Here is a 26,221-nt window from a genome sequence, read left to right as displayed (position 1 = left end):
CTTTGACATTATCAAACAGATAGAAGCTCCTCAGGTATATTGTTGGTAATAGTAAAATGGTAAATAGAAGTTTCAACATGGGCATAAACTTTTAATCTGCCAATTAACAACATGGCTAATTCATAGATTAATGGGCATTCGTTGGAATTGTAGTTTTCTTATATTGAAACCAAAGCCTCTTTGTATATTAGGTCTATACTCCAATGAGATCATCAACTGGATTTTAAAGTTTTATGATGGGAGAACCATCCTGGGTGGTGATGATGATGTAGTTGACAGTAGGTAAGTCTGAAGGAAGACTCAACCCTGATCACATCTTACGAGCATTATACTTCTCAGGGAGATGGAGTAATTAAGTAATTCACTAACTCCTCAGCCAGTTATTCCCAATCTCTAGGATTCTACTGTTAAGCCACTGGTGACCAGACAGTAGGGAGCCACTTGACATCGGACATGATGAGCTGTGATCTCATGAGTGACTCGAGACTCCCATGCCTAGGGGAGCACCCACAGAACAGGAGTGCAAGGGCTTAGTCACTGATAACCTTGAGGGTCTGAGTTTGCAGCTGGAGTCTTGAGCTGGCCTGTTAGCCTCGGCCAAGTGGTGAACTTAGCTCTTAATTATTAACTGAATTTTAAACTTTCTTGATCATTGACCTAACTTCAGGATGTGGTAGCATGAGCCATAAGCCTGTGCAGAACAATTTTTCATTTGATACCTGGAAGTGAGTTTCTTTTGTGCTGTTTTAGACAATGGATAAAGAAACTCTTACATATGTATGTAGTGCCATGAATGATAACTCCCTGTTCTTATCCCATTGAGTTTTTTCTTAAGCCCAAGGGGGGCTTGTCAGTCTCAAGGTCTGGAAGGCCTGGATAGTTAAAGGCCAAACACACACAATAACTCCAAAAACCAAATTATATAAAACCAAAAGGATCTCTAGAACACCCCTTTGCTCGGAGGTATGTGACGAGTCAGCTGCTTCTCCCTGCTCTGCTGTGCTGTTTAGTACAGGAGGGCCCAACCCGACACATGATGAAGCTCCAACATCTCTGTATTCGACGTTTTATAAATCTCTTTGGAACAGAAGAACAACTACTTCCTTCACCATTTTGGCTCTTACAGTAGTCAGTCTTGGACAGTTGTCAACAGGAAACTCCAAGTCATCTAGTATTGAAATCTGCTTTCATATGGACTTGTCAGCTGAGCCTTGACATAGCACCTATGAGAATTATCTTTAGTTTTATTATTAGAAAGCACTGACAAGTATTTGGAAAACATGCAAAAACCTAGGAAAGTAGGATTCCATTTCTCCTAAATATTGCCTCTGATTACTAACTGAGAGGTTTGTACAAAATAAAACAGTTTTTTTTTTCTTTTAGATGTTTCTTTGGTGAACATCAGTTGCAAAATCATTCCCTGTGATGCAATCTAAGGATAATTTAGCTCTACTGCCCGTAATTATGAGAAATTATATTTTTATTATAAAGCTCATTGGGTCTTACCCACACCAATATTTTGCCATTTATAAAGCTGTCATCAATTCACTATAAGATGATAGAATTGCTGTGACAAAGCATGTATGATTTTATCTTTCTTTTATTTGATCTTGAGTTGTTTACTGTTTTTCTTATGCAGGCAACCTCTCAGGCATCATCTAGCTGACTCTCATTCTTTCTGCATCCCACAGAGAGGGTGGGAGAGTAAGAGGGAGGGAGGAGGGGGAGGTGGTGAGGGAGAGATGGAGTGGCCCCTGGCTTCCTCCTGCAGATTCCCATCCCTGCTCTATGAGTTGGCTGCCCCAGCTGGAAACAGAGGTTCCAGCCCTGCCACCCTGTGGGATCCACTTTTCACTGAAGGAAGATATTCTGGAGACATAGCTGGGGAAGTGGAGGGCAGGGAGTGAGGGCAGGATTTTTTTTGATTGCCGCAGAAATTGGAGCGATGTGAACCTGAGCTCTTGCAAGAGAGGTGATATGGTCTCCAAGAAAGCAATTAAGTAGACAGGAGTGTGGGAATTAGGGATCAAAACTGTGAGGAGAGAACAGGTTGAGTGGCCTTAGACAGTTATGTTTAACCTCAGTGCCTCATTTTCCTTATGTCAAGGAAAGGCGGTGTTAGAATTAATTTTGCAAGGTGCTTCGAGATCCACCTTTGAGAGACTAGAGCATACTGTAGCAGGAAGTTTTGTGTTGCTATTATTCTTGTTTCTAGAAAAATAAAACAAGCTTTCTAATTTGTTATCAACTCCCCCAAACCCTCACATCGTATAGTAAGAAAGAAGTGAAAGTAGTCTGTTGGCTGTATCAGCCAAGTGTTCCCATACACTGCATTCAGGCCTTGCCCCTGCCTTCTCTCTGAGCAGAAACACTGGGTGATTCTGTTATCAACATTCTCTGTGGGCCTGAGTTTCCAACAGTTTCATTCTAACCTTACTGTTACTTCTTAATATTACACAGTGTGGATAATGTCACTGTCTTGGGGTTTGTCTTGGGATGTTTGTTTTTGAGGATGCTCTTCACACCCTATCATAATACTTCCCACAGCGGTCAGTCCCCTAAACTTCACAGAAACCCCCAAATTTGATCCTTAGTACAGAAAAAGTCTCCTGTTTCCGAGACTGGCCCTCGCTGAAACCTCTCGCTATCCTCGTCTCTTTCCAATTTCTTTCCCACTTTTAGGCAGAACAAAAAATTCCAAGTTTTGTCCATTTGCTTATAGATACATCCAGCTCCGCTGTGTTCCCCTCCTTTGTGTCAACAGGAAAATTCCCTTGTTCTGTGTTTGGCTTGAATAATGATCAAACTGTTTGCAATTAGAATGGGAGGATGTGACCTCACAACAATTTTTTCATTTCCTTTCTCTGTATTTAATACATTTCAGAAACTGAAAATACCAGCTCTGTCCCCGCCTTTTTTTTTTGATGCTTATCAGTAATAGAAACATTGCGGAACAATCAGCCCAATACCTATGCTTTGGTCATTTATTGCCTTCTCTGAAGATAAATTGACTGTACTCAACTCTCTTCAGCATTTTTCTTCACCTAGATATTATTGCCTAGTGCAGCCACCCCAAGGTGACTGTTATCACTTAATTAAATCCTTGCACGCTGGGAAGAAAAAACAACATTGTTCCTTCCTAACCCCGAGGAGCCTATTTTTAAGCCACTAAGCCTTTTCCCTGTTTTATTAACTTATTCCTGGCTACAACAAGACATACTTTTGTTGATGAGCAAAAGGTTGTATTAGCTTTTTATTTTCTGGGTAAACTTATCTATTCTCTGGGAAGAGGGGAAAAAATTGAATGGACGTTACAAAAGAAACAGGAAAAGTGGAGTCTCTTCAACCTCCCTGATTCTAGTAAAGGTCTCTGTAAACACCAAGCTGGAAACTAGAAGCAGGGGGATTCGGGAAAGGGAATGAGAAAATAAAATGTAAACATAAAATAGGAACAAGACTAAAAGTAAAATGACATGTGTGTCTATGGGGGAAGCGTGCAGGGAAGAGGCCAGCACTCGCAAGCTATGAAAACCAGGATAGAAGGATTGAAGTAACCGAGTTTTCCCTTTTTTTTTTTGAAATGGGGTGATCTCTTGGCACTTCTTGTTTCTGCCTAGAGTAGCATCTGTTTATTAACCTCTTGTTTCACGTGTTTCTTTCTTTCCTAGTCAGGTTTCCATCTTTACTATGTGGTATTAGGCTTCCATGATCAACCAGTTCTATAGCTGGGAAGCTGCGTTTCAAGGTATCAAAAAATACTGTTGGAGGAGGTTTAGAAGTGTATGTAGGTGTGTGAGTGTGCACCAGCATGTACATGTGTAGGGATGAGTGTGCATGTGTGGGTGCCCACATTAGCAATAAGTTGCGCACTTGCAACCAGCATTTCTAAGTGCAGCACTTGATATCAGAAAGTTAACTTGCTGCAAAGGGAGTTATTTGTTCATGCATAGTAAATCACGTACCTTTTAGTTTGTTTCTAGTCCATTAAATCATGGGCCAGAAAATGGGTTTGTCACTTCTGAAATTTGGACCCAAGCAAGCATATGTGTTTATTGATGATGCTAACTCATTTTACCACATGCTGTGTTCACCAACAGAGGAAATGCTGCTTAAAGCTGTGATATTGGCAAGAGCAGTTGATGCTGTGACAGGCTGGGGTTGGATGGAGACCTGGGTCTTAAATAGTTGGATAATGAAGATATCTGAACCACTGCTGATCATTGCCCACAGGTTACACACTTCTCAGCTTCACACGCAGAGCACAGTTGTGAACATGTAGGGCGGACACCATCCCTCCCTCTGAAATGAGGAAGGCACAGATACCTCCAGGATGGTATCAGAATGAGCCCACGATACCTGCGGACATTCCTTTAAGGGCCGTCCTTACAAACACATGGACTTTTTTTGCTTGGTGCATAAGCTTACTCGGATGCCTACTTGTGGTGACTGAGAATCTTCCTGAGCTGCTTCTTGGATTCGGGTCAGATCTGCCATCGTTTCCATCTTGCCAGTCAAATGAATGCCTGGGGAGATGTGTGTATCTGCCCACTCGCTGGACTGAATTGGCTTCGCTTTCTTCCTCTGCAGATTAATTTCTTTCCCTTTATAATAGCACTGTAAATATCTGGCTGAGGCGGGTTAGGGCCCCTCACAGACAGCGCCCTTTGTAGCAGCCACTCATTTGACTTTCACCCTGAACTACGCTTGTCTGAAGAGTGTGCTTGGTGTCTTGATGAGGTTAATACAAAGGCATATACATATTTGGCTTCAGATTCTAGCTTTGTTGGCAACAAGCTCTTCACTGTTTGCTCTTGACAACCTTAGAACACACTATAGAGTCACAACGTGAGGTGTCACTTAGTGTTTCTGTGTGTGTGTGTGTGTGTGTGTGCACACACGCATGTGTCTTTCCCTCTAAGTCCAGGCAGGGTCATTCTTAAGCCATCCTTCTCAGCGGGTGTCCGGGCCCTCCAGAATACCAAATAGGGAGACAACCCACTTTTTCTCAGTCACCCATTTTTGTTCCTAGTACCCTTCACTGTCATCAACCCTTCCTCTCCCACTCAGGTTCTGCATGTTGCATTTGCCCTTCATGGGACAGAAAGACAGGTTGCCAGCCTTTGTAAGGAAACTTGCATGTGCCCTCATCACCCACGGGGCTCCTCGAGGCCGAATAATCCAGTCCATTTAACCATTCCTTAAAAGTCCTATGTTTCAATTATCTAATCATTTTCTTCAGCTCCCTTTGAACCCTCTGTAAATTCTTCTTTCAGTAAAGCAGCAAAGCCCATAAATGAATTTATTTCAGATCTAAATAGTACTGAATATAAAGGAAAATTAATTTGGAATTCTAAAATTTAATGTCGGCACTGCCCATTTATAGGCATTTAACTTAAAAATATTGAGTTGATCAGTTGACCCACTGGGGGAAAAAGCACTGGGTGATATTAACACACACACACACACACACACACACGCGCGCGAAGAGAGGGAGGTGCTGGCCTTGTGCGGAGCCAGGGGGCAGAGACACTCCCCAAGGTGCCCTGACCTCTGCATGCAGAGCATAAGCAGCCTTGAAGGCTCTCACCTGCCTCTGGGTACAGGAGCTATTTGAAAGTAAACAGAAAGGGACTTGGGCAAAATTGTCAAGTGGATGAAAGATTTCAAGGTCAAACATTTGCCCTTCTCTTTCCTCACTCCCCCGGGCGTGCCTTCCTGTCTCCACCCTAATGGATGAGCAGGCAGTTCTGTGGACATATAGAAAGGAGTTGCTGAGACAGCATGCTGCTGGTGAAGCTAGAACCTCAGGAAGTGTGGGTTTCCTCCTTCCTTCATCTCTTCCTGCTCACTACCCCAGTTCGTATCTGGACAGACACTGTATTTGAAGAATCTCAGAGACAGTGTTCTCTCCAATTCATGCCCACTTTCATCTGCTTCCCATTCCTCTTGAAGTGGGAAAAATACAAAATTAGTATAAAACTATTTTAATACTAATATACTTAATAGAAACTTACTAATAAAATACATTATGTTACTGTCCTCATTGCTTCAATACCTGGAACTTTGTCCATTATCCCTTAAACTCTTAAAGATTTTTATATCAGTCAATTACACTTTAGTCTGAATGAGTATTCAAATGCACCTGATTTTTCTGGGACTGTTAGATATCTAATTCCAATATCTTTGGGGCATACAAGAATTGCTTTTCTGTAGGTTTGCCACAGTATTTTCTACTGCTTGCATATTATTTGGATGAAAAAGGAAGAGTCACCAAGAAATCAACCTATGTGGAATATTGCACATGCAGAATGGGATTTATCCAGTGGATTATGATCTAACAAGGTGTGGTTTAAACTGTACCAAGCAGACTGTCAAGTTCTGCCACAATCCCTCAGTTGGCAGATGTCACAATCAGAAGAGACAACAAAAATCTTGCCCTGCCTCTGCTCTGGACATCATCCTGAGCATGGCCTTCCTGCCTTCTACCACAGGAACTCAGCTCTGCAGGGGAGCAAGTGGTAGCAATTTGAAACCAAAAAAGTTCATCTCCACTGAATGAGTATATAGTATAGCAGGCTGCATTTGAGTATTTGCTCTACTGCTTACTAGTGGGATCTTGATTTCCTCATCTCAAACAGGGTGTGACAGCATATACATTAGAGTTAGGAAGTAAGAATTGAACTGGGTTATTCAATTTAAAGTCCTTCTCCTAGGGTCCAAAACAGAGATTGCATTAATGAATGCCATCTGTCACTAATAGGCATGATATACAATATTCTACACACATATCCTAGAATAGTTCTTATTTTTAAATGTCTATAATTATAAAACTAAAATCATTTATATCTTGTTTTTATGTTTTTTTTTCTTTCTCATCTTCTTAACATCACTGTCGTGCCCAAATGCCCCTCCCTATATTTCTTTAGGGTGTCTCTTTCTGATAACTTCACAATTTCTCAAGGTACATGAAGAATCTTTTTGTCCTTTACAAATAGTCTGTTCCCAAGTTGTGGGGTTTTGTTTAAGTTTTAAAGAGGAATGTTTATGACCAGGATAAAAATCTTATTTCAGCAGTGACTATTGAGTTATTTTTTTGTTTTTTTTTCTGCTAAGTTCATTTCTAACTTATTTAGTTTTTTTGTCTTTAGTAGATTATCCCACCTCCTCAAAAGTGTGGGTCTTTTTTTCTCCTTATGATCAGGTAAAGCACGCCCTTATTAGCAAGTATTCTTTCTAAATCAGTGTCTCAAGTCAAATAACAACCAATGCAGTGCCATTTATTAACTACTATGCAACAGCATTTTTATGTGCATTAACTCTAACCATCTCAACAACTCTATTGAGTAGAATAAATAATGTATAGATATAATTCTTTATGTTTTCATATGAGAAAACAGTGAAGTTTCAAATTCAGAACTCTAGCTCAGGTTTATTTGAGTCCAAAGCTTGTATGGTCTTTTTCATAGTGCCATGCTGCCTCTTAAAGTCTTTGAAATGTTCTCATTTCCAAGCTGGACGTGGGCCATGTCTAGCTGTGGCCACATTGGCTCTTTAGTTTCCCTAGAAGAATTGAGGAAATAAGGCTGTAATTATTCTATCTTCTCTACCATAGACCAAAATCTTAGAGTCCCTCTGAATGTGACCAGGGACTCTCTGACAGTCTTGCCTCTTGTGTTGAGGACAAGTAGAGGGTGGAACTGAGAGAGCCCCTCCATAGTGCCCGGTCTCTGAACCATGAGCTGTGGCCCCTGGCAGGACAGCCCCCTCGCTGAGTGTTTCTCAAGAACAGAAGCAAGTCCCAGCCTGGTGGAAGCTATAGAATGTGCTCCTTGGCAATAATTAATCTCAAGCAGCCCTGGTCCCAGAAGTAGTCCACCTCAAGGTAAATGAGTAATCTTTTTGAAGATTATTAAGATTGAAATGAATAATCTGCCTGATACATGTGTTCTTCCTTCCTCAATCCTCCTCTTTGGGGGGGTTCCTATAAAGTTCTCTGACTCTAGAAGTCTCCTTTCCCACACCCCTCAACAAAGCCAGGGAATTTGTTCCTATAGCTCAGACATCCCTGCTCCCTTTATGTGCTTCACCTGGGACTCGGATGATGCCAGGTTCCTTTTTTTCCTGGCAATACTGCAGGGGGATCTTGTGGAAGACCAGTTCTCTCTCCACCACGTCAGCTGCTATGCTGCACTTACAGGATCAGCTGACCTGTGGAAAAAGTGGTGGGAAGGGTCCCTGGCCTTTTAGCCTGTGTCCTCTAACACTCAGGTACTCCTGTTGGCCATCTCTCCATACCTGAGTGCTTAAGCCTATACCCATTGTGTCATTCATTCCAACTTCCTAAGCCTTAATCTTGGAAGGCAGCATTAAGGCTTTCACAAGCAGCATTCATAATGTGTTTCCTCTAAAGAGTTGCTGGGTAAGAGCTATGTCCACCATTCTCTGTGTGGGTCCCTGTAAGCTGAAAGATTTCAAGCTGAAGAAGCAGGTGTAAATGGTTTGCTGTGAAACCCATGGATTTTACTCCACATAGTAGGCCTCTTGGGACATGGATTTTTATTCTGTTTAAAACAAAGGTTTTATGTCACGCCATGTTATTGAAGATTTTAATTGTGATAATAGAGTTCAGTGTATTCAGGGAGCCCAATAAAAGGGAGAATTACTTTTTCCAAATCGGCGAAGGAATGAATGTCTTTTGTTTATTCTGCAGCAGTGTGTTACTTATATCTTACTCAGATTTTGGGAAAGAGCTGGGTTCACTGCATTATAGAATATCAGTAATAATGTTGGTCCTTCAACACTACATTGCCTTGGTCTCATTAGGTCAAATGGAATTAAAGATGTGGATAAACTGTGAGACCTGTGCAAACATATACTACATTAGATCTGCATAGTCGGCCTCATCTGTCCGCCATTGGGCCATGTCTAGGTGCTCTCTAGGAAATGGAGAAGTATTATTGCCTATACACTTTCCTGAAAGGTGCCTGTCCATGGCAGAAAAGAATGAAGAAAGGGCTAAAAATCTGGGGCAGATGAGCAGCAAATGTCTTAAGCAAGTGCCATGACTTACAATGAGAATAGAAGGAACATAAAGAAAATGATAAAGGCTTAAGGTTGTGTTTGTAAAACCCTTAATATATTTTTTATTTGCTTTGGGATAAAAGTCTTCCATTAAGGCTCAGAGGCCAATTTGAGTCTTTAGGGGCTCAATCCTTAAGGGGAACTTTCTCTCTAGCCTGTGAAACATTTAAGTAGAAATTAAAGTAGGTCATCCTATTACTAAGGAGAAGACCCCAAGCAAGATAATAAAACAAATCTTGCTTGTTGGAAAAGGTCAAGGCTAGAATGAACAAATCTCATTGGAGGCAAAGAGAATCTATCCTCAATATTCAACCACAGAAAATTCACACTAGCCTGCACAGATCTGAAGCCCTTCTTGGTCTTCAGATTTTGTCAGTAACCATTACACATCTGTGAGTCAGATGTGTAAACATGCTCTGTAGTTGTCTTACAGCCCAGGGTACTTTTCACATACAAACATATTTGGGACAGGACTGCTGGAAACACTGGCTGGGAAGGGCAGTGCACGCATCCCACACCATCTCCGCAACCGTCAGCCGCTCTTCCACTGTGGGGGCGACTTTCCTCGCAAGTCCCCCCAGCCTCCACGGATGAGAGTAAACATGACTGAGACATGATGTAATCTGCTTGGGGAGGAGAGGTGGCCATTGTCCCAGAGGAAAAAGGCCGTGAGCAGTGGCCAGTTTCTCAGGGGAAAAAGATGTTGAGCCCCTTCCTCCAAAGGCTTTTATTGGGTTGTAATACACAGGAGTACAGGGTAGCAAGGATCAAATAGTAGATAACATTTCAAAGAAATCTGAGGGCTCAGTCTGAGTCAGAGTCTGTCAGGAACGGAGTTTTAGGGTTTCCTGCTCAAACCCTTAACATATGAATGAAAGCAATCTTAGCAGAGCAGATTTTACAGGTTTATCAGGAAGTCTTTGTGATTCCAGATTGTTCTTCAGGACACGCTCTAGCAAGGCAAGGAACTGCACCCCTCCCCAATAGGTATTCAGACTTAAGGGGATTAGAGCCAGGAAGTGCTTCTCCCAGAGGACATGGGGACTCGGGCTTTGCCAAAGACAGGGGGCGAGGGTCTATTGCTCCCTCTTTGTTGCAGCCCCCCGAGTCCTTCCATGAAGGCCTCCCAAGTGATCAAGTCTGGCTTAGGTTGCCCCCCGCTGTGAGGGGTCTTACTCATCATTGACTTCTGACCAAGCTTTGGGGGCAGGGAGAGGAAACTGAGGCAGCGTTTGCTACCAGAGATAAGCTTTGTCTCCTGCAGCTCGAATTCCAAAGGTCATCTCTTGCCCCTAGCCACAAGGGGTCGAGATACAATTCCGTGAACCAGGCAGAGCGGTCCACAACATTTCACTAAGTGGGTGAGTGCAGAATGGAAATCAAAATGCAAAAGCAAAAGACAAAAAGGAAGAGGAAAAAGACAAAGACTAAAACAGGGCCGGAATGAGAACCTAGAAGTGGAATGATCGGAGCTGTTGATACCAAAGGTGTGCACTGTTTTGAAGGTGATCTAAGGTGACATTATACTTCCTCACTTGTTTTAGGCTACTGTCATTCATGGGGAAGTTGGTGTTTACTTAGCCTCTAAGCCCAGCAGTTCCCACAGTTGAGATACATTCTCTGCCTTCTTTAAATAACCTCATCTGATTTTACATTCAAGGTAGGCACTTTAGACTTTATCTTTGCATTTCTGTCATACATCTCCGGAGACGACTTTAGTTCCATGACTCCTATTAAATCTCACTAAGAGTTTGGTTCAAGCATCTTTTGATCCAGGAAATTCGAATAAAATAGCCAGGTGCTCTTCAGCAATGGCAGTGAATTCTCTTCCAGTCAGGGAAGTTACTGAAGTAGATTGGAAGGAGGAAGGAAACTCCAATCTCATTTTTCATATTAAAAAAAATCCACTTTACTAAGTCAATAAAAAATACCAGAATTCAATTTTCTTCTTTACTAATGTCTTTATCCCACAAAATTACCCACACCTCATACCCAGCTCAGTCTTTTCATTCTGTTCCCGAGTTGGACCACAGCAGAAGCCAGGATATACAGCCAACTGCAACCGCTTTTATTGCATAAATTTAGACTATCATTTAATGTACACCTAGCAAATTTGATCCAAGCAAATTTCATGTGCTGAAGTGCTCTGCTTTGAAGGATACCGTCCAGAGATTATGTGAAGGAGATTTCTTATTACATGAGCTGTGGTGCAAGTATGTTATCAAACAATAAAAACCCATGTCTCTTTGGCTTCGTGTGTGTCAAACAGGCTTCTGGGGACGAAAGCAGAAGCTTTTCCTTTGAGTCCTTAATAGGATGAGAGCTGGGTGGATAAGCAATGCATGCTGGTCCTTCTCACCAACACTCAGTGGCCAACTGTGGAATGAAAGTAAAAAGCCAGCAAAGCATCTGAGAGCCATAGCAAGTGGCAAACCAAGTTGTTTATGATCCCAAGATCATTCAGGACCAGTTTCCCAATTCCATCAGAATAATTGGTTGTTATGTAAATGTGTGGCTGTGCTCTGTATGGAGCTAAGGCAATGAACCAATGTAGTCTCTAAGCATTTGAAATGTACAGAAAACCAATATAAAAATTTCAATATTGTAAATGTAGACCCAGAAGAGGCGCAATTACTTGAAAAAAATTTTAAAACAACCCTCGGTGTTATCGATCTCTCAAAGTAAATCCCACTCTCTATTATCAGTCTATCATATTTATAGCTTTAAGTAAAAAGTAACTATTAATTATCTAAGTGATGTATAAAATGCAGAGCAAAGAATCTCTTTACAGTGATATTCTGAAATTATCACTGAAGGCGTTCATGGCCCAACAAGCATTTTCCCCAACCAGAATTTCTAAAGTACCAAAATATTATAGTCACCTTGGGCTACCATTAACAAAATACCATTTACTGGGTGGATTAAACAACATAAATGTATTTGTTCATAATTCTGGAGCCTGGAAATCCAAGATGAAGGTGTCGACCTGGCAAGATTCTGGTGGGGCGCTGTTCCTGGCTTGCTGACGGATGCCTTCTCGCTCTGTGCTCTCTTGGCCTTTCTGGGAGCATGCTCTCTCTTTCTCTCCTTATAAGGCCACACACCTATCAGATTAGGACTCCACCCATCTGACCTCATTTAATCTTAATTAATTCCCAAAACCCTGGTTCCTAAATACAGTCACATTAGATGCTAGGGCTTCAGCACATGCATTTTGGGGGAAACATAATTCAGTCCATGGCCACTGTATTTGTGACAGTCCTTTCAGTATAAATGTTTTCAATAACTTTTCCCTAGAGATACCAATAATTGTCTCCTGAAATGAAACTCATATGAATGTACCAGATTAATATCTGAGGTCTCTAAATGGCCTTTTAATATGCTAAATTCATTACAACATCCTTTAATCATTACTACCCCTGACATGAATTCCTTACCTAAAGGTATACATGTACAAAGCTTTTATTATTTTCTCTTAAAGAGGCTATTTTTAAAGTTACCACCTGCCCACTCAATAGTCAAGTTCAAGTCATAATCAGCCATAGCAGAAATAGGAATATGGTTTTCCCTTGCACCCTCAACAATGTACTGTCAAATAAACATGACTGTAAATGTCTGTGAAGCCAATCTTATTTTCACACTGACTTCTGTATACAATAGCGTCTATAATACCAGAAAGGGAAAGACAAAATCCTAGTCTAAGTGAAAAGCGTTGGGACAGGAAGTGGGCTCGGTGTGCTGGCCAGCCGGGGCCCGTGACAGGGCGTGCTCCAGTACACAGACAGCTGGGAGGGTGTGAGCACCCAGGGGGTCCTCACAGCTGCCTGGAGGGAGGTGGGGTTCTCCTAGCGACTTTGTCGTAACTGTGGGCCTTCTCGGCTTCCAGGTGGCACCTTCTTCCAAGACATGAGAATTTCTTTGATGTCTAGCTATCTCTTGACTGTACGTTTTTACCAATTTCAAAAAAATAAATGTGAGGTGACAGATGTGATAGTTAACAGAATGGGGGAATCCTTTCACAACACACACACATATACGCATATACATACACCTGTACATATGTACACATGCATGTGTGCACACAGATATATACACACATATACATGTGCATATATGTGCACATACACATATACATGTACATACAGCACACCATCACAATGTACACTTTAAATGTCTTTGTCAATTATGCATCAGTGAAACTTAAAAATATATACAAATTTCATCTGTGTGTGACATTCCAACCCAAAGACAGTACATTTGAGGTGCAGAGCTCTGTGATGTCAGATAGTGGTCCCCGGCATGTGTTGAGGGCTTCCTAACCTGGAAACAACCTTGGCCCTGCAGATTTTTGTTTTGTGAAGTTAATTTCCAGCTTCGCTCATTTTCTTAGTCTCAGAACTTACAGAAGAATTTTCTTTAAGAAAGCAGCTCCCGTGAGCTCCTCTTTCAGCTTGTGAAACCTCAGCTGGCAAAGGCGTGGTGCCCAGTGAGAACTCAGCAGGTGTTCTTGAGTGCGTCACACCTAAACAGTAGGGGCAGGAGGTTCGCTCGTGCGGGAGGAAATGCTGGAGGAAGCACAGATCTGGAGCAGTTAGGATGGGCTGCCAAACAACCGAAGGGCTCAGCAGGTAGTCTCAGCAGCAGGTGGGAAGGAGGACCCTTCTTTCTTTGATCTGCCACACACTGATGTGTGACACTGGACAATGGGCTTAATTCCTTGGCCTCAGTTTCCTTATCTCTAAAGTAGGATTTACTGTATCTATCTCACATTTGGTCTGAGTAATTTACCTAACAAATGTTAGTTTCCTTCTCCCTCCTCTATGATGAACATTTGGGTGAACTGAGTATTGTTTAAGACATCCTATAATATAATATGATGGCATATGTATATTATAATATATGATATATAATAGTACACTTGATCTGTATTGTACATATTGCATATGGTATAATATGACCATCCCTATTTTCCAGTATTCTGTGATCTGCAGGATGCCTAAGAAACAATTATTATCTGTTCTTTTCTTTGTGTTTTGTGTAATGCAGACAACTTGAAAGACACCTGGAACCCAGGTGTCTTTGCATGTGACCAAGCTCCGTGTGTAGCCACAGCAAAGCAGTGACATTTTTAAGCCTTCCAGGACCAGTACAATATACTGTCCGGATGACTCCTGCCAGCCTGGGAATTCTTTCTTTAACTTGAAAGAGAGCCCTGAATTCAAAGGGAAAGATTCACAATAAGGAATTAGCTCCTGAGTTCTGAAGAGCGTGCGTTTCAGTAAATTATACCACATGAACCAAAAGCAGATATTTTAATGATCCAATGAATATTTGTGCCTTAGAATAACTAGTGTGAATGCTCTCCCTGAAGCAAAGGGAGCTTATGAGCACTAGCACATGGTCACTTATGCCTCATGTGGGGTCCTAGTCCCCCGGGACAAGCCACAGATCCTGTGGGGTCCTGCAGGCGACCCCTAGGGGCTCAGAGACACAGACCCACGTGACTCCGCCAGTGCCGTATTCCTCTTACACCACAGCCTGGTGTCCATTGGGTTAGATGTTCAAATCAAGAAATCTCCATCCCTCAAGGCTGGATGTAAGGCTTGAACTAGCAGCCCAGAGGAAAAAAAAAAGGTCAGCACTTTGATACACAGCTCCCACAAAATGGAATTTTAATGAGCAGGAGCAAAACCTGATCTCCTTGCTCAGAAAGCAGATGTCTTCAGTCTTTTCATGTTTTAACATTTCGCTAACCCAACATCTCCCCTTTTATTCTGGTTCCTCTTCCCTAAGAGCTGAAGACAGGCCATCTCTCTCTCTCTCTCCACTGTTTTCTCACCTAAAAGATTCAGATTTATATGTTTTGGGAAACTCTTAGCAAAGGTAATTTGAGGCATCAAAGTGTGTTGTCCTGGAATTCTCTTTTAGTGGGAAAATGGTCAGATTTTGCCTGACTAACCTAATTTGGTATTGGGTTTGGGAAACATGTGGCTTTTGGTGAGTAGGACTTGAGCCGTCCTTCGAGTTGCTGACTCGCTGGGATGGGCTGAGAGGGGCAGGTAGGAGGAGAGGCACAGGACACAGAAAGTTCTGGGAGAGTCCTACGAGTTAAATTAAGAGCCTGAACCTTTGATGTATGCTTTTATCCACTCTGAGAAAATATAGTCAACTTAGATTCCTGTTTCTAAAAATAAGGTTTTTGTTTCTGCACAATGCCTGATTGTTCAAACCCAGGTTACAAAGGCAAAATTTGGGGAACTTTACTTCCCCATAAACAGTTACATGTGGGCACTTCTGGGCACCGTCCCAGGCTCCCCCTGAAGCAGCTGGGAGTCCACATGTGTGCGTGAGCACTGCAGCGTCACCCCCTGAGTGCAATCAGAGGGCAGTGTGGCATTTTAATGAGCTCTATCAAAGTGTTATTGTATCCAGAGGCCAAAAAATTTAAGAAACGCTTTTTTTCTTTCTAACTTTTATCTGCTGCCAAAACACTATAGAAAGATGGGCATTAGAGTCCCATCCTCCATCTCCAGACCCAGCTTCTCTTGCTCCTGGCTTATTCTCTCAGCCTCCTTTCATGATGATGGAGTGTGGCTCAAGAGCAGCCTCGTTTATTGCTGGTGCTTACCCATTGCTCGGGTAGCAGGAATGGTTTTTTCACACAGCCTCTGCTTACTAACAGCAAATCCACTTATCCATTTTAGTGGTTATAAAATACTCGCATCTAATGGCCAGCGTGCTGTTAGTGCTCAAATTCACGTTCTGCTCTTGTCCTAACAGAATTATGTCCCCCAAATGAAAAACCCTGGGTTTGAGGGAAAGTTGAGTGTGTCAGAGACTGTCCTCTATCATTGTGTTTTCTCCATAATCTAAGACTGAATTAGAAGAACATCACAGATGCACGGTGCATTGGACATGGAGCACATGTATGCATTTAAATCACGTATATCTTACTTTTTTACTGATGTAATTGTGAAATATGTTCTTTTTGCATTCATAATTAGGGGGTGGAACAGATGGTGAAGGCTTAGTTTAAAATAATCTGTCATTAAAATAACCTAGCCTACTGGTAATTCTTCACTCTAACTGGAGTTAGGTCATAGGAAAAGAGTTTGGGCTGATTTTTTTTTCCTCTTCTGCTTTGGAAATAGAGAAGAAAGAACAGCTAAGTTCAGAGTAGTGATGTACATGTAAGTTGTATCTATAAGGGCACCACAGTAAGATTTCACTCTGGCATTTGGCTGCAGCAGAATATGCAGGAAAAAAAGGAAGCAGAGACAAACTACTTTGACAAATATAAATCCATTTAGCGCAATGCATTAAACATTAGTATACCTTCAATTACAAAGCTATAGTTAGTTTCATACCCTGCAAGGAAATAACATCATCATTTGACAAATACTGTTAGAGGCACTCAGCTTTGGGGGTTAGAGAAACTCTGCCTCACCCTTTATATGTTGCACTTTTGTCAGGGGATGCAAATTATAATTACAGGCATTATTATTCAGAGAGGTTGAAGCTCCTGACTTTTGTTTCCAAGCCTCACTCCTGCATGGGCACCTCATGGACTTACTGAGATGTGACAAAGGAAATCTCCTCTCAGCCCTATGGTGATGGCTTAGAACTCGTGTTAGTAAGTAATAGGACAACTGTCTTGATAAATCAGCTACTTGCATGCCTTTAAAATGTCTGTTTTATGGTTTTCTCTAAGATTTTGTTCTCCATCTGCTTTGAGGAAAGCAGATAGATTTCAGCATGGCTTCATAATAAATCTTCTCAAGGAGGGACCAGCATTAACATTTGTGTAGGTTCTTTTTCATCTTAATCCAACCTTAGTTAATAATCAGAAAATTCTACATACTGAGTAAGAAGATGTAATTAACCCTTTGACCCTAGAATCTTAATTGGCGCCTGTTGAAAATAGTGGGCAGTTAAAAAAAATTTAAAACTCGCCTGCAGTGATTGAAACAGCTCAGTGTAGAGCAGCTTTCTTGATTCGAATTTTTTAAAAATGCACAGAACTTTCAGATCAATCACATCTGGTTCCCAAGACTAACTGACTGAATGTTTCTTTCCTCCTTCCATCTTTTAAAATTCAGATACCCACATCAAACCAATACTGATGCTACTCTTAAAACTTTTCTGAGTAGCAAAATACAGCTAACTCTAGACAGGGATCACCCTGAGTCAGAAAGTAATAGCTAAGTAAAGAGTGACCTTGCCAGTCCACTCTGCACCTGGTTTTATATCCCATTCTTTATTTACAAGGTAATGTAACTTGAGTTATAGACCTTCATTTCCACTATAGTATAATTGACCACAATGACAGTTAAGCATAAAGGGAAAATGTAGCTAACCAGTTTTGTTTATCTCTGATAATGACTAATCTGACTAGTTGTTTTCCCCCCACCAAATTAACTGTTATTTTTAATTGAATTGACTGGTTGCTTTGTGTCGTGTAGACAGAGACTCATTTTAATCTCTGTACACAGAGACTCATTTTAATCTCACCAGGAAATTGGAACATGTGTTTAAGCCTCTGTTTCTGCCGAGGAGAACTGGCCAGTCCTTGGAATCGCCGCTGCTTCATAGTGTCAGGTGTTTAGCCTCCAGATACTCCTTCCCCTGCTGTGGTGTCCAGACCTCCTCTAGCATTTTAGTAAATACATGGGACATGAACCTAATGTTAAGAATTCATAATTCTTTCTCACCTTTAGGTGAGGAAATAAAGAATGTGTATTGATGGGAAATGAATAGCCCTCAGTGTTCTGGGAAACTATAAAAGCATCCAAGTCTAACACGAATCTTCCAAATGTCAGAAGATATTCCAGACTATGTTAGACATCTGTGGCATCAGAATCTGCAAATAATCTAATAGCTCCAAAAACAGCCTCTTGCCGAAAATAATTGCCATCTCTCTTAATAATTCTAGCATGTGTGATATAAGGAAAAGAGCATTGGTTTTGGTGGTAGAAAGGGACTCACTAAGCCTTAGTTGAGCAGTTGTTAGGGGCTGGCTAAAGTTGAATGAGACATTGCCCCACTGTTCAGAAATTCGGTCTCCTTAGGAGTTGAATAAAGCAACCAGGGCCATACAATGTCATAAATACTTGAACTATACTAATGGAGGGGATTTAATCGTGGCTCTGCCCCGAGTTAGCTGTATGACCTTGTCCAGCCACTTAGCACCTCTGTGCCTCAGTTCTCCCATCTGTGACACAAGGACTTAGAACACAGATCATCTCTAGGTCTGCTCTCAGTCAGCCTTTCCATTGTCACCTGTTCCCATAGATGTTCTCTTGTGATCACTCTTTGTGTATCCTAATCTGACAGTGTTGTTTTAAGATTTGAGAAGGTGGCTTGCACAGCTCTTAGTGATTGCAGGCCAGGCTATGGCTATCAGGTTGAATGAGAAAACCTAGCCAGGCCCTTGTCTCCATGGGGCAGCTTAAAAGGGGGAGAGTTGTAATCCTCAGGAGACATTTAATTGAAGGACACGGTGAATGAGATCCTTTCCAAATTTCTGCAGAAGCAACTTCTCTCCCTTTCACAGTGGTTTAAATAAAGTTCCCCTGTGCCAAACTCTAAGCCTGAAAGATTGGATCTCACCTGGGGTTGGTGGGAAGGGCTGGCAGTTTAGTCAAAGCTAAGGAGCCCAACTGTTCTCTTTGGTAGTCTTTTGCTCCCCGTCCCATTGCTGGTTCCAGGAGGGGCATTACAGGGCAGAGGTGGCCAGGTGGCCTCTTGTGGGAGTGACTTATGAGTGCTCTTGTCACCCCATTTCCTCTCTACTACCAATGAGAGGGTTCTATCATTTGAGCAAATCGTTCAAAAACAAATGATTGATTTTAAGAAGTAATAGGCTGCCTCTTAATGTAAACATTTGAACTTCAGAAATGCTAAACAATTTATTTTTTCATTAATATACACATACCAATTAGAGAGTCTTGGTTTTTAGTGGAAGACAGCGTAGTTATTGAGCCTGTTGGCTTTCCAGTCCCAACTCTACCATTACTAGGGACACGTGTGTTGCCTAACTTTACTAAGCCTCAGTTTCCTAGTATGCAAAACATAGATAATAATATAATTACCTCAAATGGTACTTATGAAAAATTAAAAGAGACAATACATGTAAACTGCTGAGCACATATTACTTAATGAACATGAAGCTATTATTATTATACTGTCTTAGCCAAATGCTTGTTTATTGTGTAATTTGCTTTTACGTGGAACAATGCAATGTGACTTTTGAATTGTTTCTAGGGCCCACTAAATAAGAGAAGGAGTTGGGTAATACACAGTTTCTGACAAGTCCGGCTGTAGAAAAAGGTCAGGAAGCGGGATCTGAATTTCATATGTACATAGAAATGCACACACACGTATTCTAGTGTGCATAGATACACATATACATATATACGGATACATATGTGGCTCTCCCCCTTAGAGTTCAGTATTTTAGGAGACTAAAATTGTTACTGAGATTTGAGGCAATACATTTTTCTAATTAAATTTTACATGCTTCTTTCACACTTTAATATTTAAGAATTATATCATTAATTTAGTGTTGCCACTTATCTTGTCCCCACTGTGGGTGTCCTATACTTCCAAATTCAACAGCCTCTGTAAATGCCACTCATCTTTAAAACTACTTTTCCCATACGACCAGTATTTGTATAGTCTGTCTGGTTAAAAATAAATAAATAAACAAAACAAAAACATGAGGGTGATGGGACATACAAGGTGTACTCGGATTACAGGGATTGGAAACAAATGCATTCATTCTCAGTGTGAGCGGCGCTCTGCAGTGGGAGTGTACGGTGATTTACACTCTTTATCACACTGAAAACACAACTCTCCATTTCAGAAGTGAACTAAGGTTCCAAGAGTTATAGGTGATGTGTAACAACATCCTTTCTTTTTTCCTTCTTTTGTTTCCATTCCAGGAGGCTTAGTAGAAAGTAGAACTATCACAATAAAACTTGAATACAGAGTTTTGCAAAACAGGATCACAGTTTGTATGGTCCCAGCCTATGTAAACAATCACCCACAATGTACTGACTCTTCCTATGTGTTCTACCACTTTAGGCCAAGGGTGTCACACTCATCTTCACCAGGGGTCACATCAGCCTCGCAGTTGCCTTCCAAGGGGCAAATACAATTTCAACTCCTTAACAGTTAAGGAATAGTTACATTTATACAGTCCTAAAATTATGTAGGCCCTTTGAAGGCAACTGCGAGGCTGACGTGGCCCCTGGTGAAGATGAGTTTGACACCCCTGCATTAGGCACTCAGAGTGGGGAGGGCATAATCCTTTATTAATTAACAAATTCCTGATGTCCACAGTAGCTCAAGTGGTGATTTTACTTGCTCTTTCTATGGGAGCATTTTTTCTCTCCTTTCATTACAATTTCCATTCCTGTTCAGCTATTAAATGGAGAGTCTTGCTGATTTAATCTCAGTGACTACTGAATCTCCCAAAATAAAGGCAATAGCTCATAAAACCAGCATGACCTGATTTTATACATGAATGTAATGTATCTTGATCAGATCAACAGGGACATAAGAAAGTTGTTGAAATAAAGGAAAGTTTGTCATCTTAATCCAGACCTTTAACTTATTCATGCAATGCTAAAAGATCTCACAAGTTTTGTTAAACGCATAGGGAAAACGGTCTTTAATATGGTGTGCGTTATTTTGTATCAGATTCCTTACTAAATCTCCATCGTATATGTTTATTAATATATTTATTTTTTTTCTGCAGTCCCTGGATGGCTTTGTATTTGCACTAAATCAAGAAGGAAAATTTTTGTACATTTCCGAAACAGTCTCCATCTACCTAGGCCTCTCGCAAGTAAGTAAAGCTATTTAGATTCTTGGCGGCGATTGTGAAGGATCCTTGGGTTTCATGCTTTTCTCCTTCCTTAGTGGATATTCTGTTTAGCACGAATTACCTAAGTTATTCTTTGATGGCCCTGCCTGCCTGTTCTCACAATGTCAAATGGGAAAAGGGTATGTCAGTTTGGAATGTTCGGAATAAACTTGTGCTCAAAAACCTTAGTCCCCTTCCTTACCCGCTCCCCACGCCCAAGGATCATTATTCATTTATTGAGAACAAATGAAAGTTTCTTCCCTCGGTTGTTTTGAACTTTAAAACCTCTGTGCCCGGTAGAAGAGGGACACCTGGGTAGCGCTTCCCTTGTGTCCTATTACTGGATGTTTATGGAGAACCCGGCATTACCCTGGGAGCTGACACAATGACAGGGAGTCATTTGGAGTCGAGAAATGCGGAAAGAGACCATTAAAATGGGTCGCAGGGAGGGTTCCAGCAAGGAAATATTCCACTGCCTTTGCAGATGCTTCTTCATGCTGACAGACAATTTCATAAACTTAGATCGCCTTTTATTACTTGCCGTTTAATTACTCACAGGTGTCTGTTAGAGGTTAAAGGAAAGAAAATGAGGGCAGATGGGGCAGGGAACAAAAGTCCTAGATGTTAGTTTTCGATATTCCCCTGGAATACAAAATTTTTACTTCCGCTGGATTCCAAGACACAGCCTGTATCTAAAGAATGCCTCAATGCCCTGAAGAAAAGTTTGCAATCCAACTAATTATCCAGATGTTTTCTCCGTAAAAATGCTGAACATCTGTATATTTGTGCCCATGCAGGCGATTGACTGAGTTTGACCCTTTTCATCTGGAGGTTTGGCAGAAGGGAAGTGCAGCCTGGGTGGGAGGGATTTTGTGTGTGTGATGATCTGCCAAGTCGGATAATCTACTTCTCATTCAGTTGCCCCTTGGAGCTAAAGATGGAGATAAGATTTGTCTCCTCTTAAGCAGGATCCACCCCAGACTCGTTGCTTCTGAAAGTTGGCACCACTCTAAGGAGGCCTCCAGTGTGGCTGGAACCTTTTGGCTGTTAGTGAGTTTGCTTGGTAATAGCTAAATCAAGAAAGACATTGGGAAATAATAAAGAGAGCGTTTTGGCATTTGAGGAAGGTCGGGGGCGGAGGGAAAACACTGCCAAATTTGATTATTTACTGTTGAGAATTAGAGCAAGGGCCCATTAACTCTTCCTTGAGGAGCATGCAAGCTATCTGCTATGGTGTGTAGATAGTAATTCTGTTTTACGTGGACTTCAGCAAACCAACTGATGCAAACTGAGCTGTTGTTAACTCAGTATTAGTATTCTTGCATCTCGTTGAAAGCTCTGGGTTTATAATTGCCTTTAATAGAATTTGAGCCTGGTCTTAATCTGTTCGGGACCTAGAATGGGGAATCTCCAATTTTGAAATTGGTGTGCCGCCATGATAATGCCGTGTAAAACCAGAAACACTGCTGTTTGTTGTTCTGCAACGTGCATGTTCATCTGCTTTTTGCAGACTCTCCAACAAAGTTTAATCAGCCAGTGAGGAAGAAGGATGAATAATTAGTTTAAGCAGGTAAATGCTAATTAGGGAACTCCTGAAAAGCATCCATTATATACTAGCTCAAAATACATATTATAGCCCTGGTTAGTGGTGTAATCCAAATTCTGTCAAGGCAACTGCATTTTCTGTAATTGAGATGTGTATGTTTGCTTTGCATAACAGATGGCTCTGTATGCTTAGACTGATAGCTAGGAAAATAATAATTGCATTATTCTGGCCAAAAGAATATTAGCTCTTGGGTTTTGGCCATTTCAGTCAGTCCTCCTGCCAGCACAGCATATGCACATATATGGATTGGATTTTCAAGGAAATTGATGCATCTGGAATAGTGTGGCCATCTGAAATATCATCTGTTCAAGAAGAATTTGGCTTTAACCCCTGCTGGTTGCTCCTTAAAAGCAGTTGATTTTATTGCTTCTCCACTGTAACATTAAGTCATTCTTGTCATAAAATCTGAGTCAGATCATCGAGGTTTCTGCAGAATAGAGCGGGTGCGCAGACATGGCCCAGTAGCTGGTGACTCCCAGGCAGCCACTCCCTGCTCATATGTGCTGGGTTTTAAAGTGTGCGTTTCTAGTCAGCATCTGGACTTCCTCGGGGCAGACGCTAGCCTGGTGTGCCCATGCCCTCTGACTGCGTGTGCTCAGTGTTGCCAGAAACAGCCAAATGTGCCAGTAGAGGCTCTAAGGAATGAGACAGAGGTTGTCCTGCAGAGGCTAATGCAGCTGAAATGATGAAGGGTACTCACCAGAAAGTGAGTTTTTTATATACCAATGTATGCATTTAGAGTTCAGAACTACGGTTTAATAATAGTTCTGCATCAATGTGAAAACAATCTGTTAAGTATGGTATGCTTTTAAATGGCCACAGAATGAGGGGAGAAAGGGCTATGCCAAAACTTTGGGAAGGGATTTCTAACCCTGTTAACATGCTAAGTCCTGATTGGGTAATTAAGGTTCCTGAGACACAACCTTTCCCAGGTCTCCTCAGTGCCCTCTGCAGTTGTGGGAATGCGACCTGCTCATGGTGACATACACTGTAAAACACAAAGTAATTGAGTAAAATGCTTATTCTTTTATGCACGCACCCTTCATGAAATGCAAACCAAATGCTCCACTTCTGTCCTACAACTTTGCATCAGTGGTTATTCTACCAAATTCTAGACAGTGATAAGGAATCTATAAAGTTATAGTTCCTCCTTTTCTTTTTAAATAGTTTCATGAAATAAAGACAACGTGAAACTGTACCATCAAAGATTTTGGAGTGACATGACTGAGGAATATTGTGAGCACGGCAGTGTGGTAGAGCATAGTTCTGTCTGTGTGTGTAACTCTCAAGGTATTCCTTTCCTTCCTCAGTGTTATTTTTCTTCAACACGTAAATAAATGTGTCTTTAACACAGCTTATGTTCAAGAAAGAATTCATGTTCTCTTTGGCTCATGAGAAGACTGAATAAAGGAAGTTCTGCTGAGCTCTGTTGTGTGGCAAGAACATAGAGACAGCCAGAGCAGATATTCCATCTGTACTCCACCGAGGGTAGCGACTCCTGATGGCCGCGGTGTCTGTGTGTGCCAACACCTCTCTTTAACGTGTTTTCCTATTGTCATGACGATGGGAATGGAGGATCCATGATGATGTCTGAACTTCTTCAGCAGCCCTATTGACTTGGCCAGAGATACATATTTAACCTAACATCCAAGATGTTTCAGGTTGTAGAAATAGATACTGTTGACTTGCTTCCCTTGGTGAAAATGATTTTCAGTGACTCATCATGAGGCCTTATCTTAAAGAAAGACCCCTAAATATCGATGCTGAGTTTGGTTTACATGGAGATTAAATGATTTCTTATACTTGGTCATGGCCTTCAGAGCTGTTAAGCACAACTCTGCTCTCTAGCTGTAATGGAATAGGCAGGAGCAAAAATGAGAGGAGAAAACAGAGTAGATTTCCTAACACTGAAAATGTAGCAATAATATATACCCAGCTTTTATGAAATCTCTTTCAACCTGTAAGAGGCTTAATCATCAAGAATCCAAAAGAGACTTTATATGATGAATAAAAAACATTTCTAGTTTGATATAGGATTTAAAGCAGCTTAGAGAAATATTTCTTTGTTGGCCTATACCCTCCACTTACAACAAAGGAACAAGCTTACATAAACATATGCAATAAAAAATAACGGCAAAACAGAACTAAGGTATAAGGGAAAAAGATGTAGGTAGATAATCTTTTACCACAGGATAGGAAAACACAATAGAAGCTAACAAGAAGGGATATAAATGGTCTGACAAAGCTTCAAATTTAGCTATGAGTGTCCTGTTAGCCAAAGCAGAAAGGAAAATATAGCCAACCATCAAAATAAGGAAGCATCCCTTCTTAAGGAAAGAGAAGTTTTCTGAGCCAGAAAGAGAAAAAAAATCTCAAACACAATTTTGGAAAGGAATATTATGTGGATTATATGTATTGATTTGCTTCCAGTGGAGGCCACATTTAAAGCAAAGCTGTAATGACCCGTATAACAAACACATACATATTGCAAATCTCACAGGCAGGCAGAGGACGCCCCTCCCCACTCAGCTGTTGGTGTGCCAAAGATTATTTTGAGAGTTATGTTCTGGCATCGAGGACTTAAAATAGCATTGATAGTTTGATGGTTTATGTGCTTCTAAATCAGCTTTTACTATTCCACACACAAATCCTGCATTTTCTTTTAAATACTGATGAGAAAGTTAACATTATAGTTGCCATAGGCAGAGACCACGGGTGTTAGTTAACCAGAGGATAAAAAAAAAAAACATAGCTTCTGAAAACATTTTTTTCTTGAAAGTAAAGTTGAGAGATGATGATTCTGATGTACACCTAGGCCAGCAGAATGTTTTCAAGTTAACAGAGAGTCCTCTTTGAAAACATGTGGAGAAAGAAGAACCCTCCTGCCCTGGTGTGGGGTATGCAGACTGGTGCACCCACTGTGGAAAGCAGTATGGAGTTTCCCCAGAAAATTAAAAATGGATCTGCCTTATGACCCAGCAATTTTACTTTTGGGAACATATCCGAAAAAACCCAAAACACTAATTTGAAAGAATATGTGCATCCCTATGTTCATTGCACTGTTATTTACAATACCTAAGATTTGGAAGCAGCCCAAATCAGTAGAAAAATAGATAAAAAAAAATCTGTGGTATGTTTACACAGTGAAATACTACTTGGCTGTAAAAAAAAAAAAAAAAAAGAAAAAGAAAAAAATTTACCCTTTGCAACAGCATGGATGGTCCTGGAGAACATTATGCTACTTGAAATAAGCCAGTCAGAGAAAGCCAAATACCATACGATTTCACTCATATGTGGAATCTAATGAACAAAATAAACTAACAGTCAAAATAGAAACAGACTCATAGACAGAAAACAGACTGACAGCTGTCAGAGAGGAGGGGGATTGTGGGAATAAGGCCAGTGTAAAATGAAAAATAAAATGGGATCTACGTCAAACTGGGAAATCTGGAGGATTTTTCCCATTGCCATATCATTACAAATACCCCACAGCCAGTTAAGCCCTCTCTTGAAATGCAATCCAATTGCCCCCACTCCCTTCAGGGCTCAGTGTGCCTATGAGTCACTTCCCTTCTTCTCATTAAGTCCGCATCATTGTAGAAGATACTTCCTTGCTGTTGTAAGCCAGCCAAAAGGTAGCTGCAGCCAAGGTTACAAAGTGGCTT

The 26,221-nt window shown here is 41.1% G+C and overlaps 1 protein-coding gene across 1 annotated transcript in view; it reads left to right on the top strand.

Moving 5' to 3' along the window:
* Positions 1-26,221, top strand: part of NPAS3 (neuronal PAS domain protein 3) — an 843,234-nt gene that overhangs the window by 589,345 nt on the left and 227,668 nt on the right. The window contains exon 5 of the mRNA XM_053670519.1: positions 20,843-20,932. Coding sequence (XP_053526494.1) covers positions 20,843-20,932 — 90 coding nt within the window. The remainder of the gene's footprint in view (positions 1-20,842; positions 20,933-26,221) is intronic.

The sequence above is a fragment of the Artibeus jamaicensis genome, unplaced genomic scaffold, assembly GCF_021234435.1.
Source record: "Artibeus jamaicensis isolate MK-2021 breed Jamaican fruit bat unplaced genomic scaffold, CSHL_Jam_final contig_588, whole genome shotgun sequence".
NCBI classification, from domain to species: Eukaryota; Metazoa; Chordata; class Mammalia; order Chiroptera; family Phyllostomidae; genus Artibeus; species Artibeus jamaicensis.
Note: the sequence above shows the minus strand (reverse complement) of the source record. Positions and strands in the feature narration are given on the sequence as shown.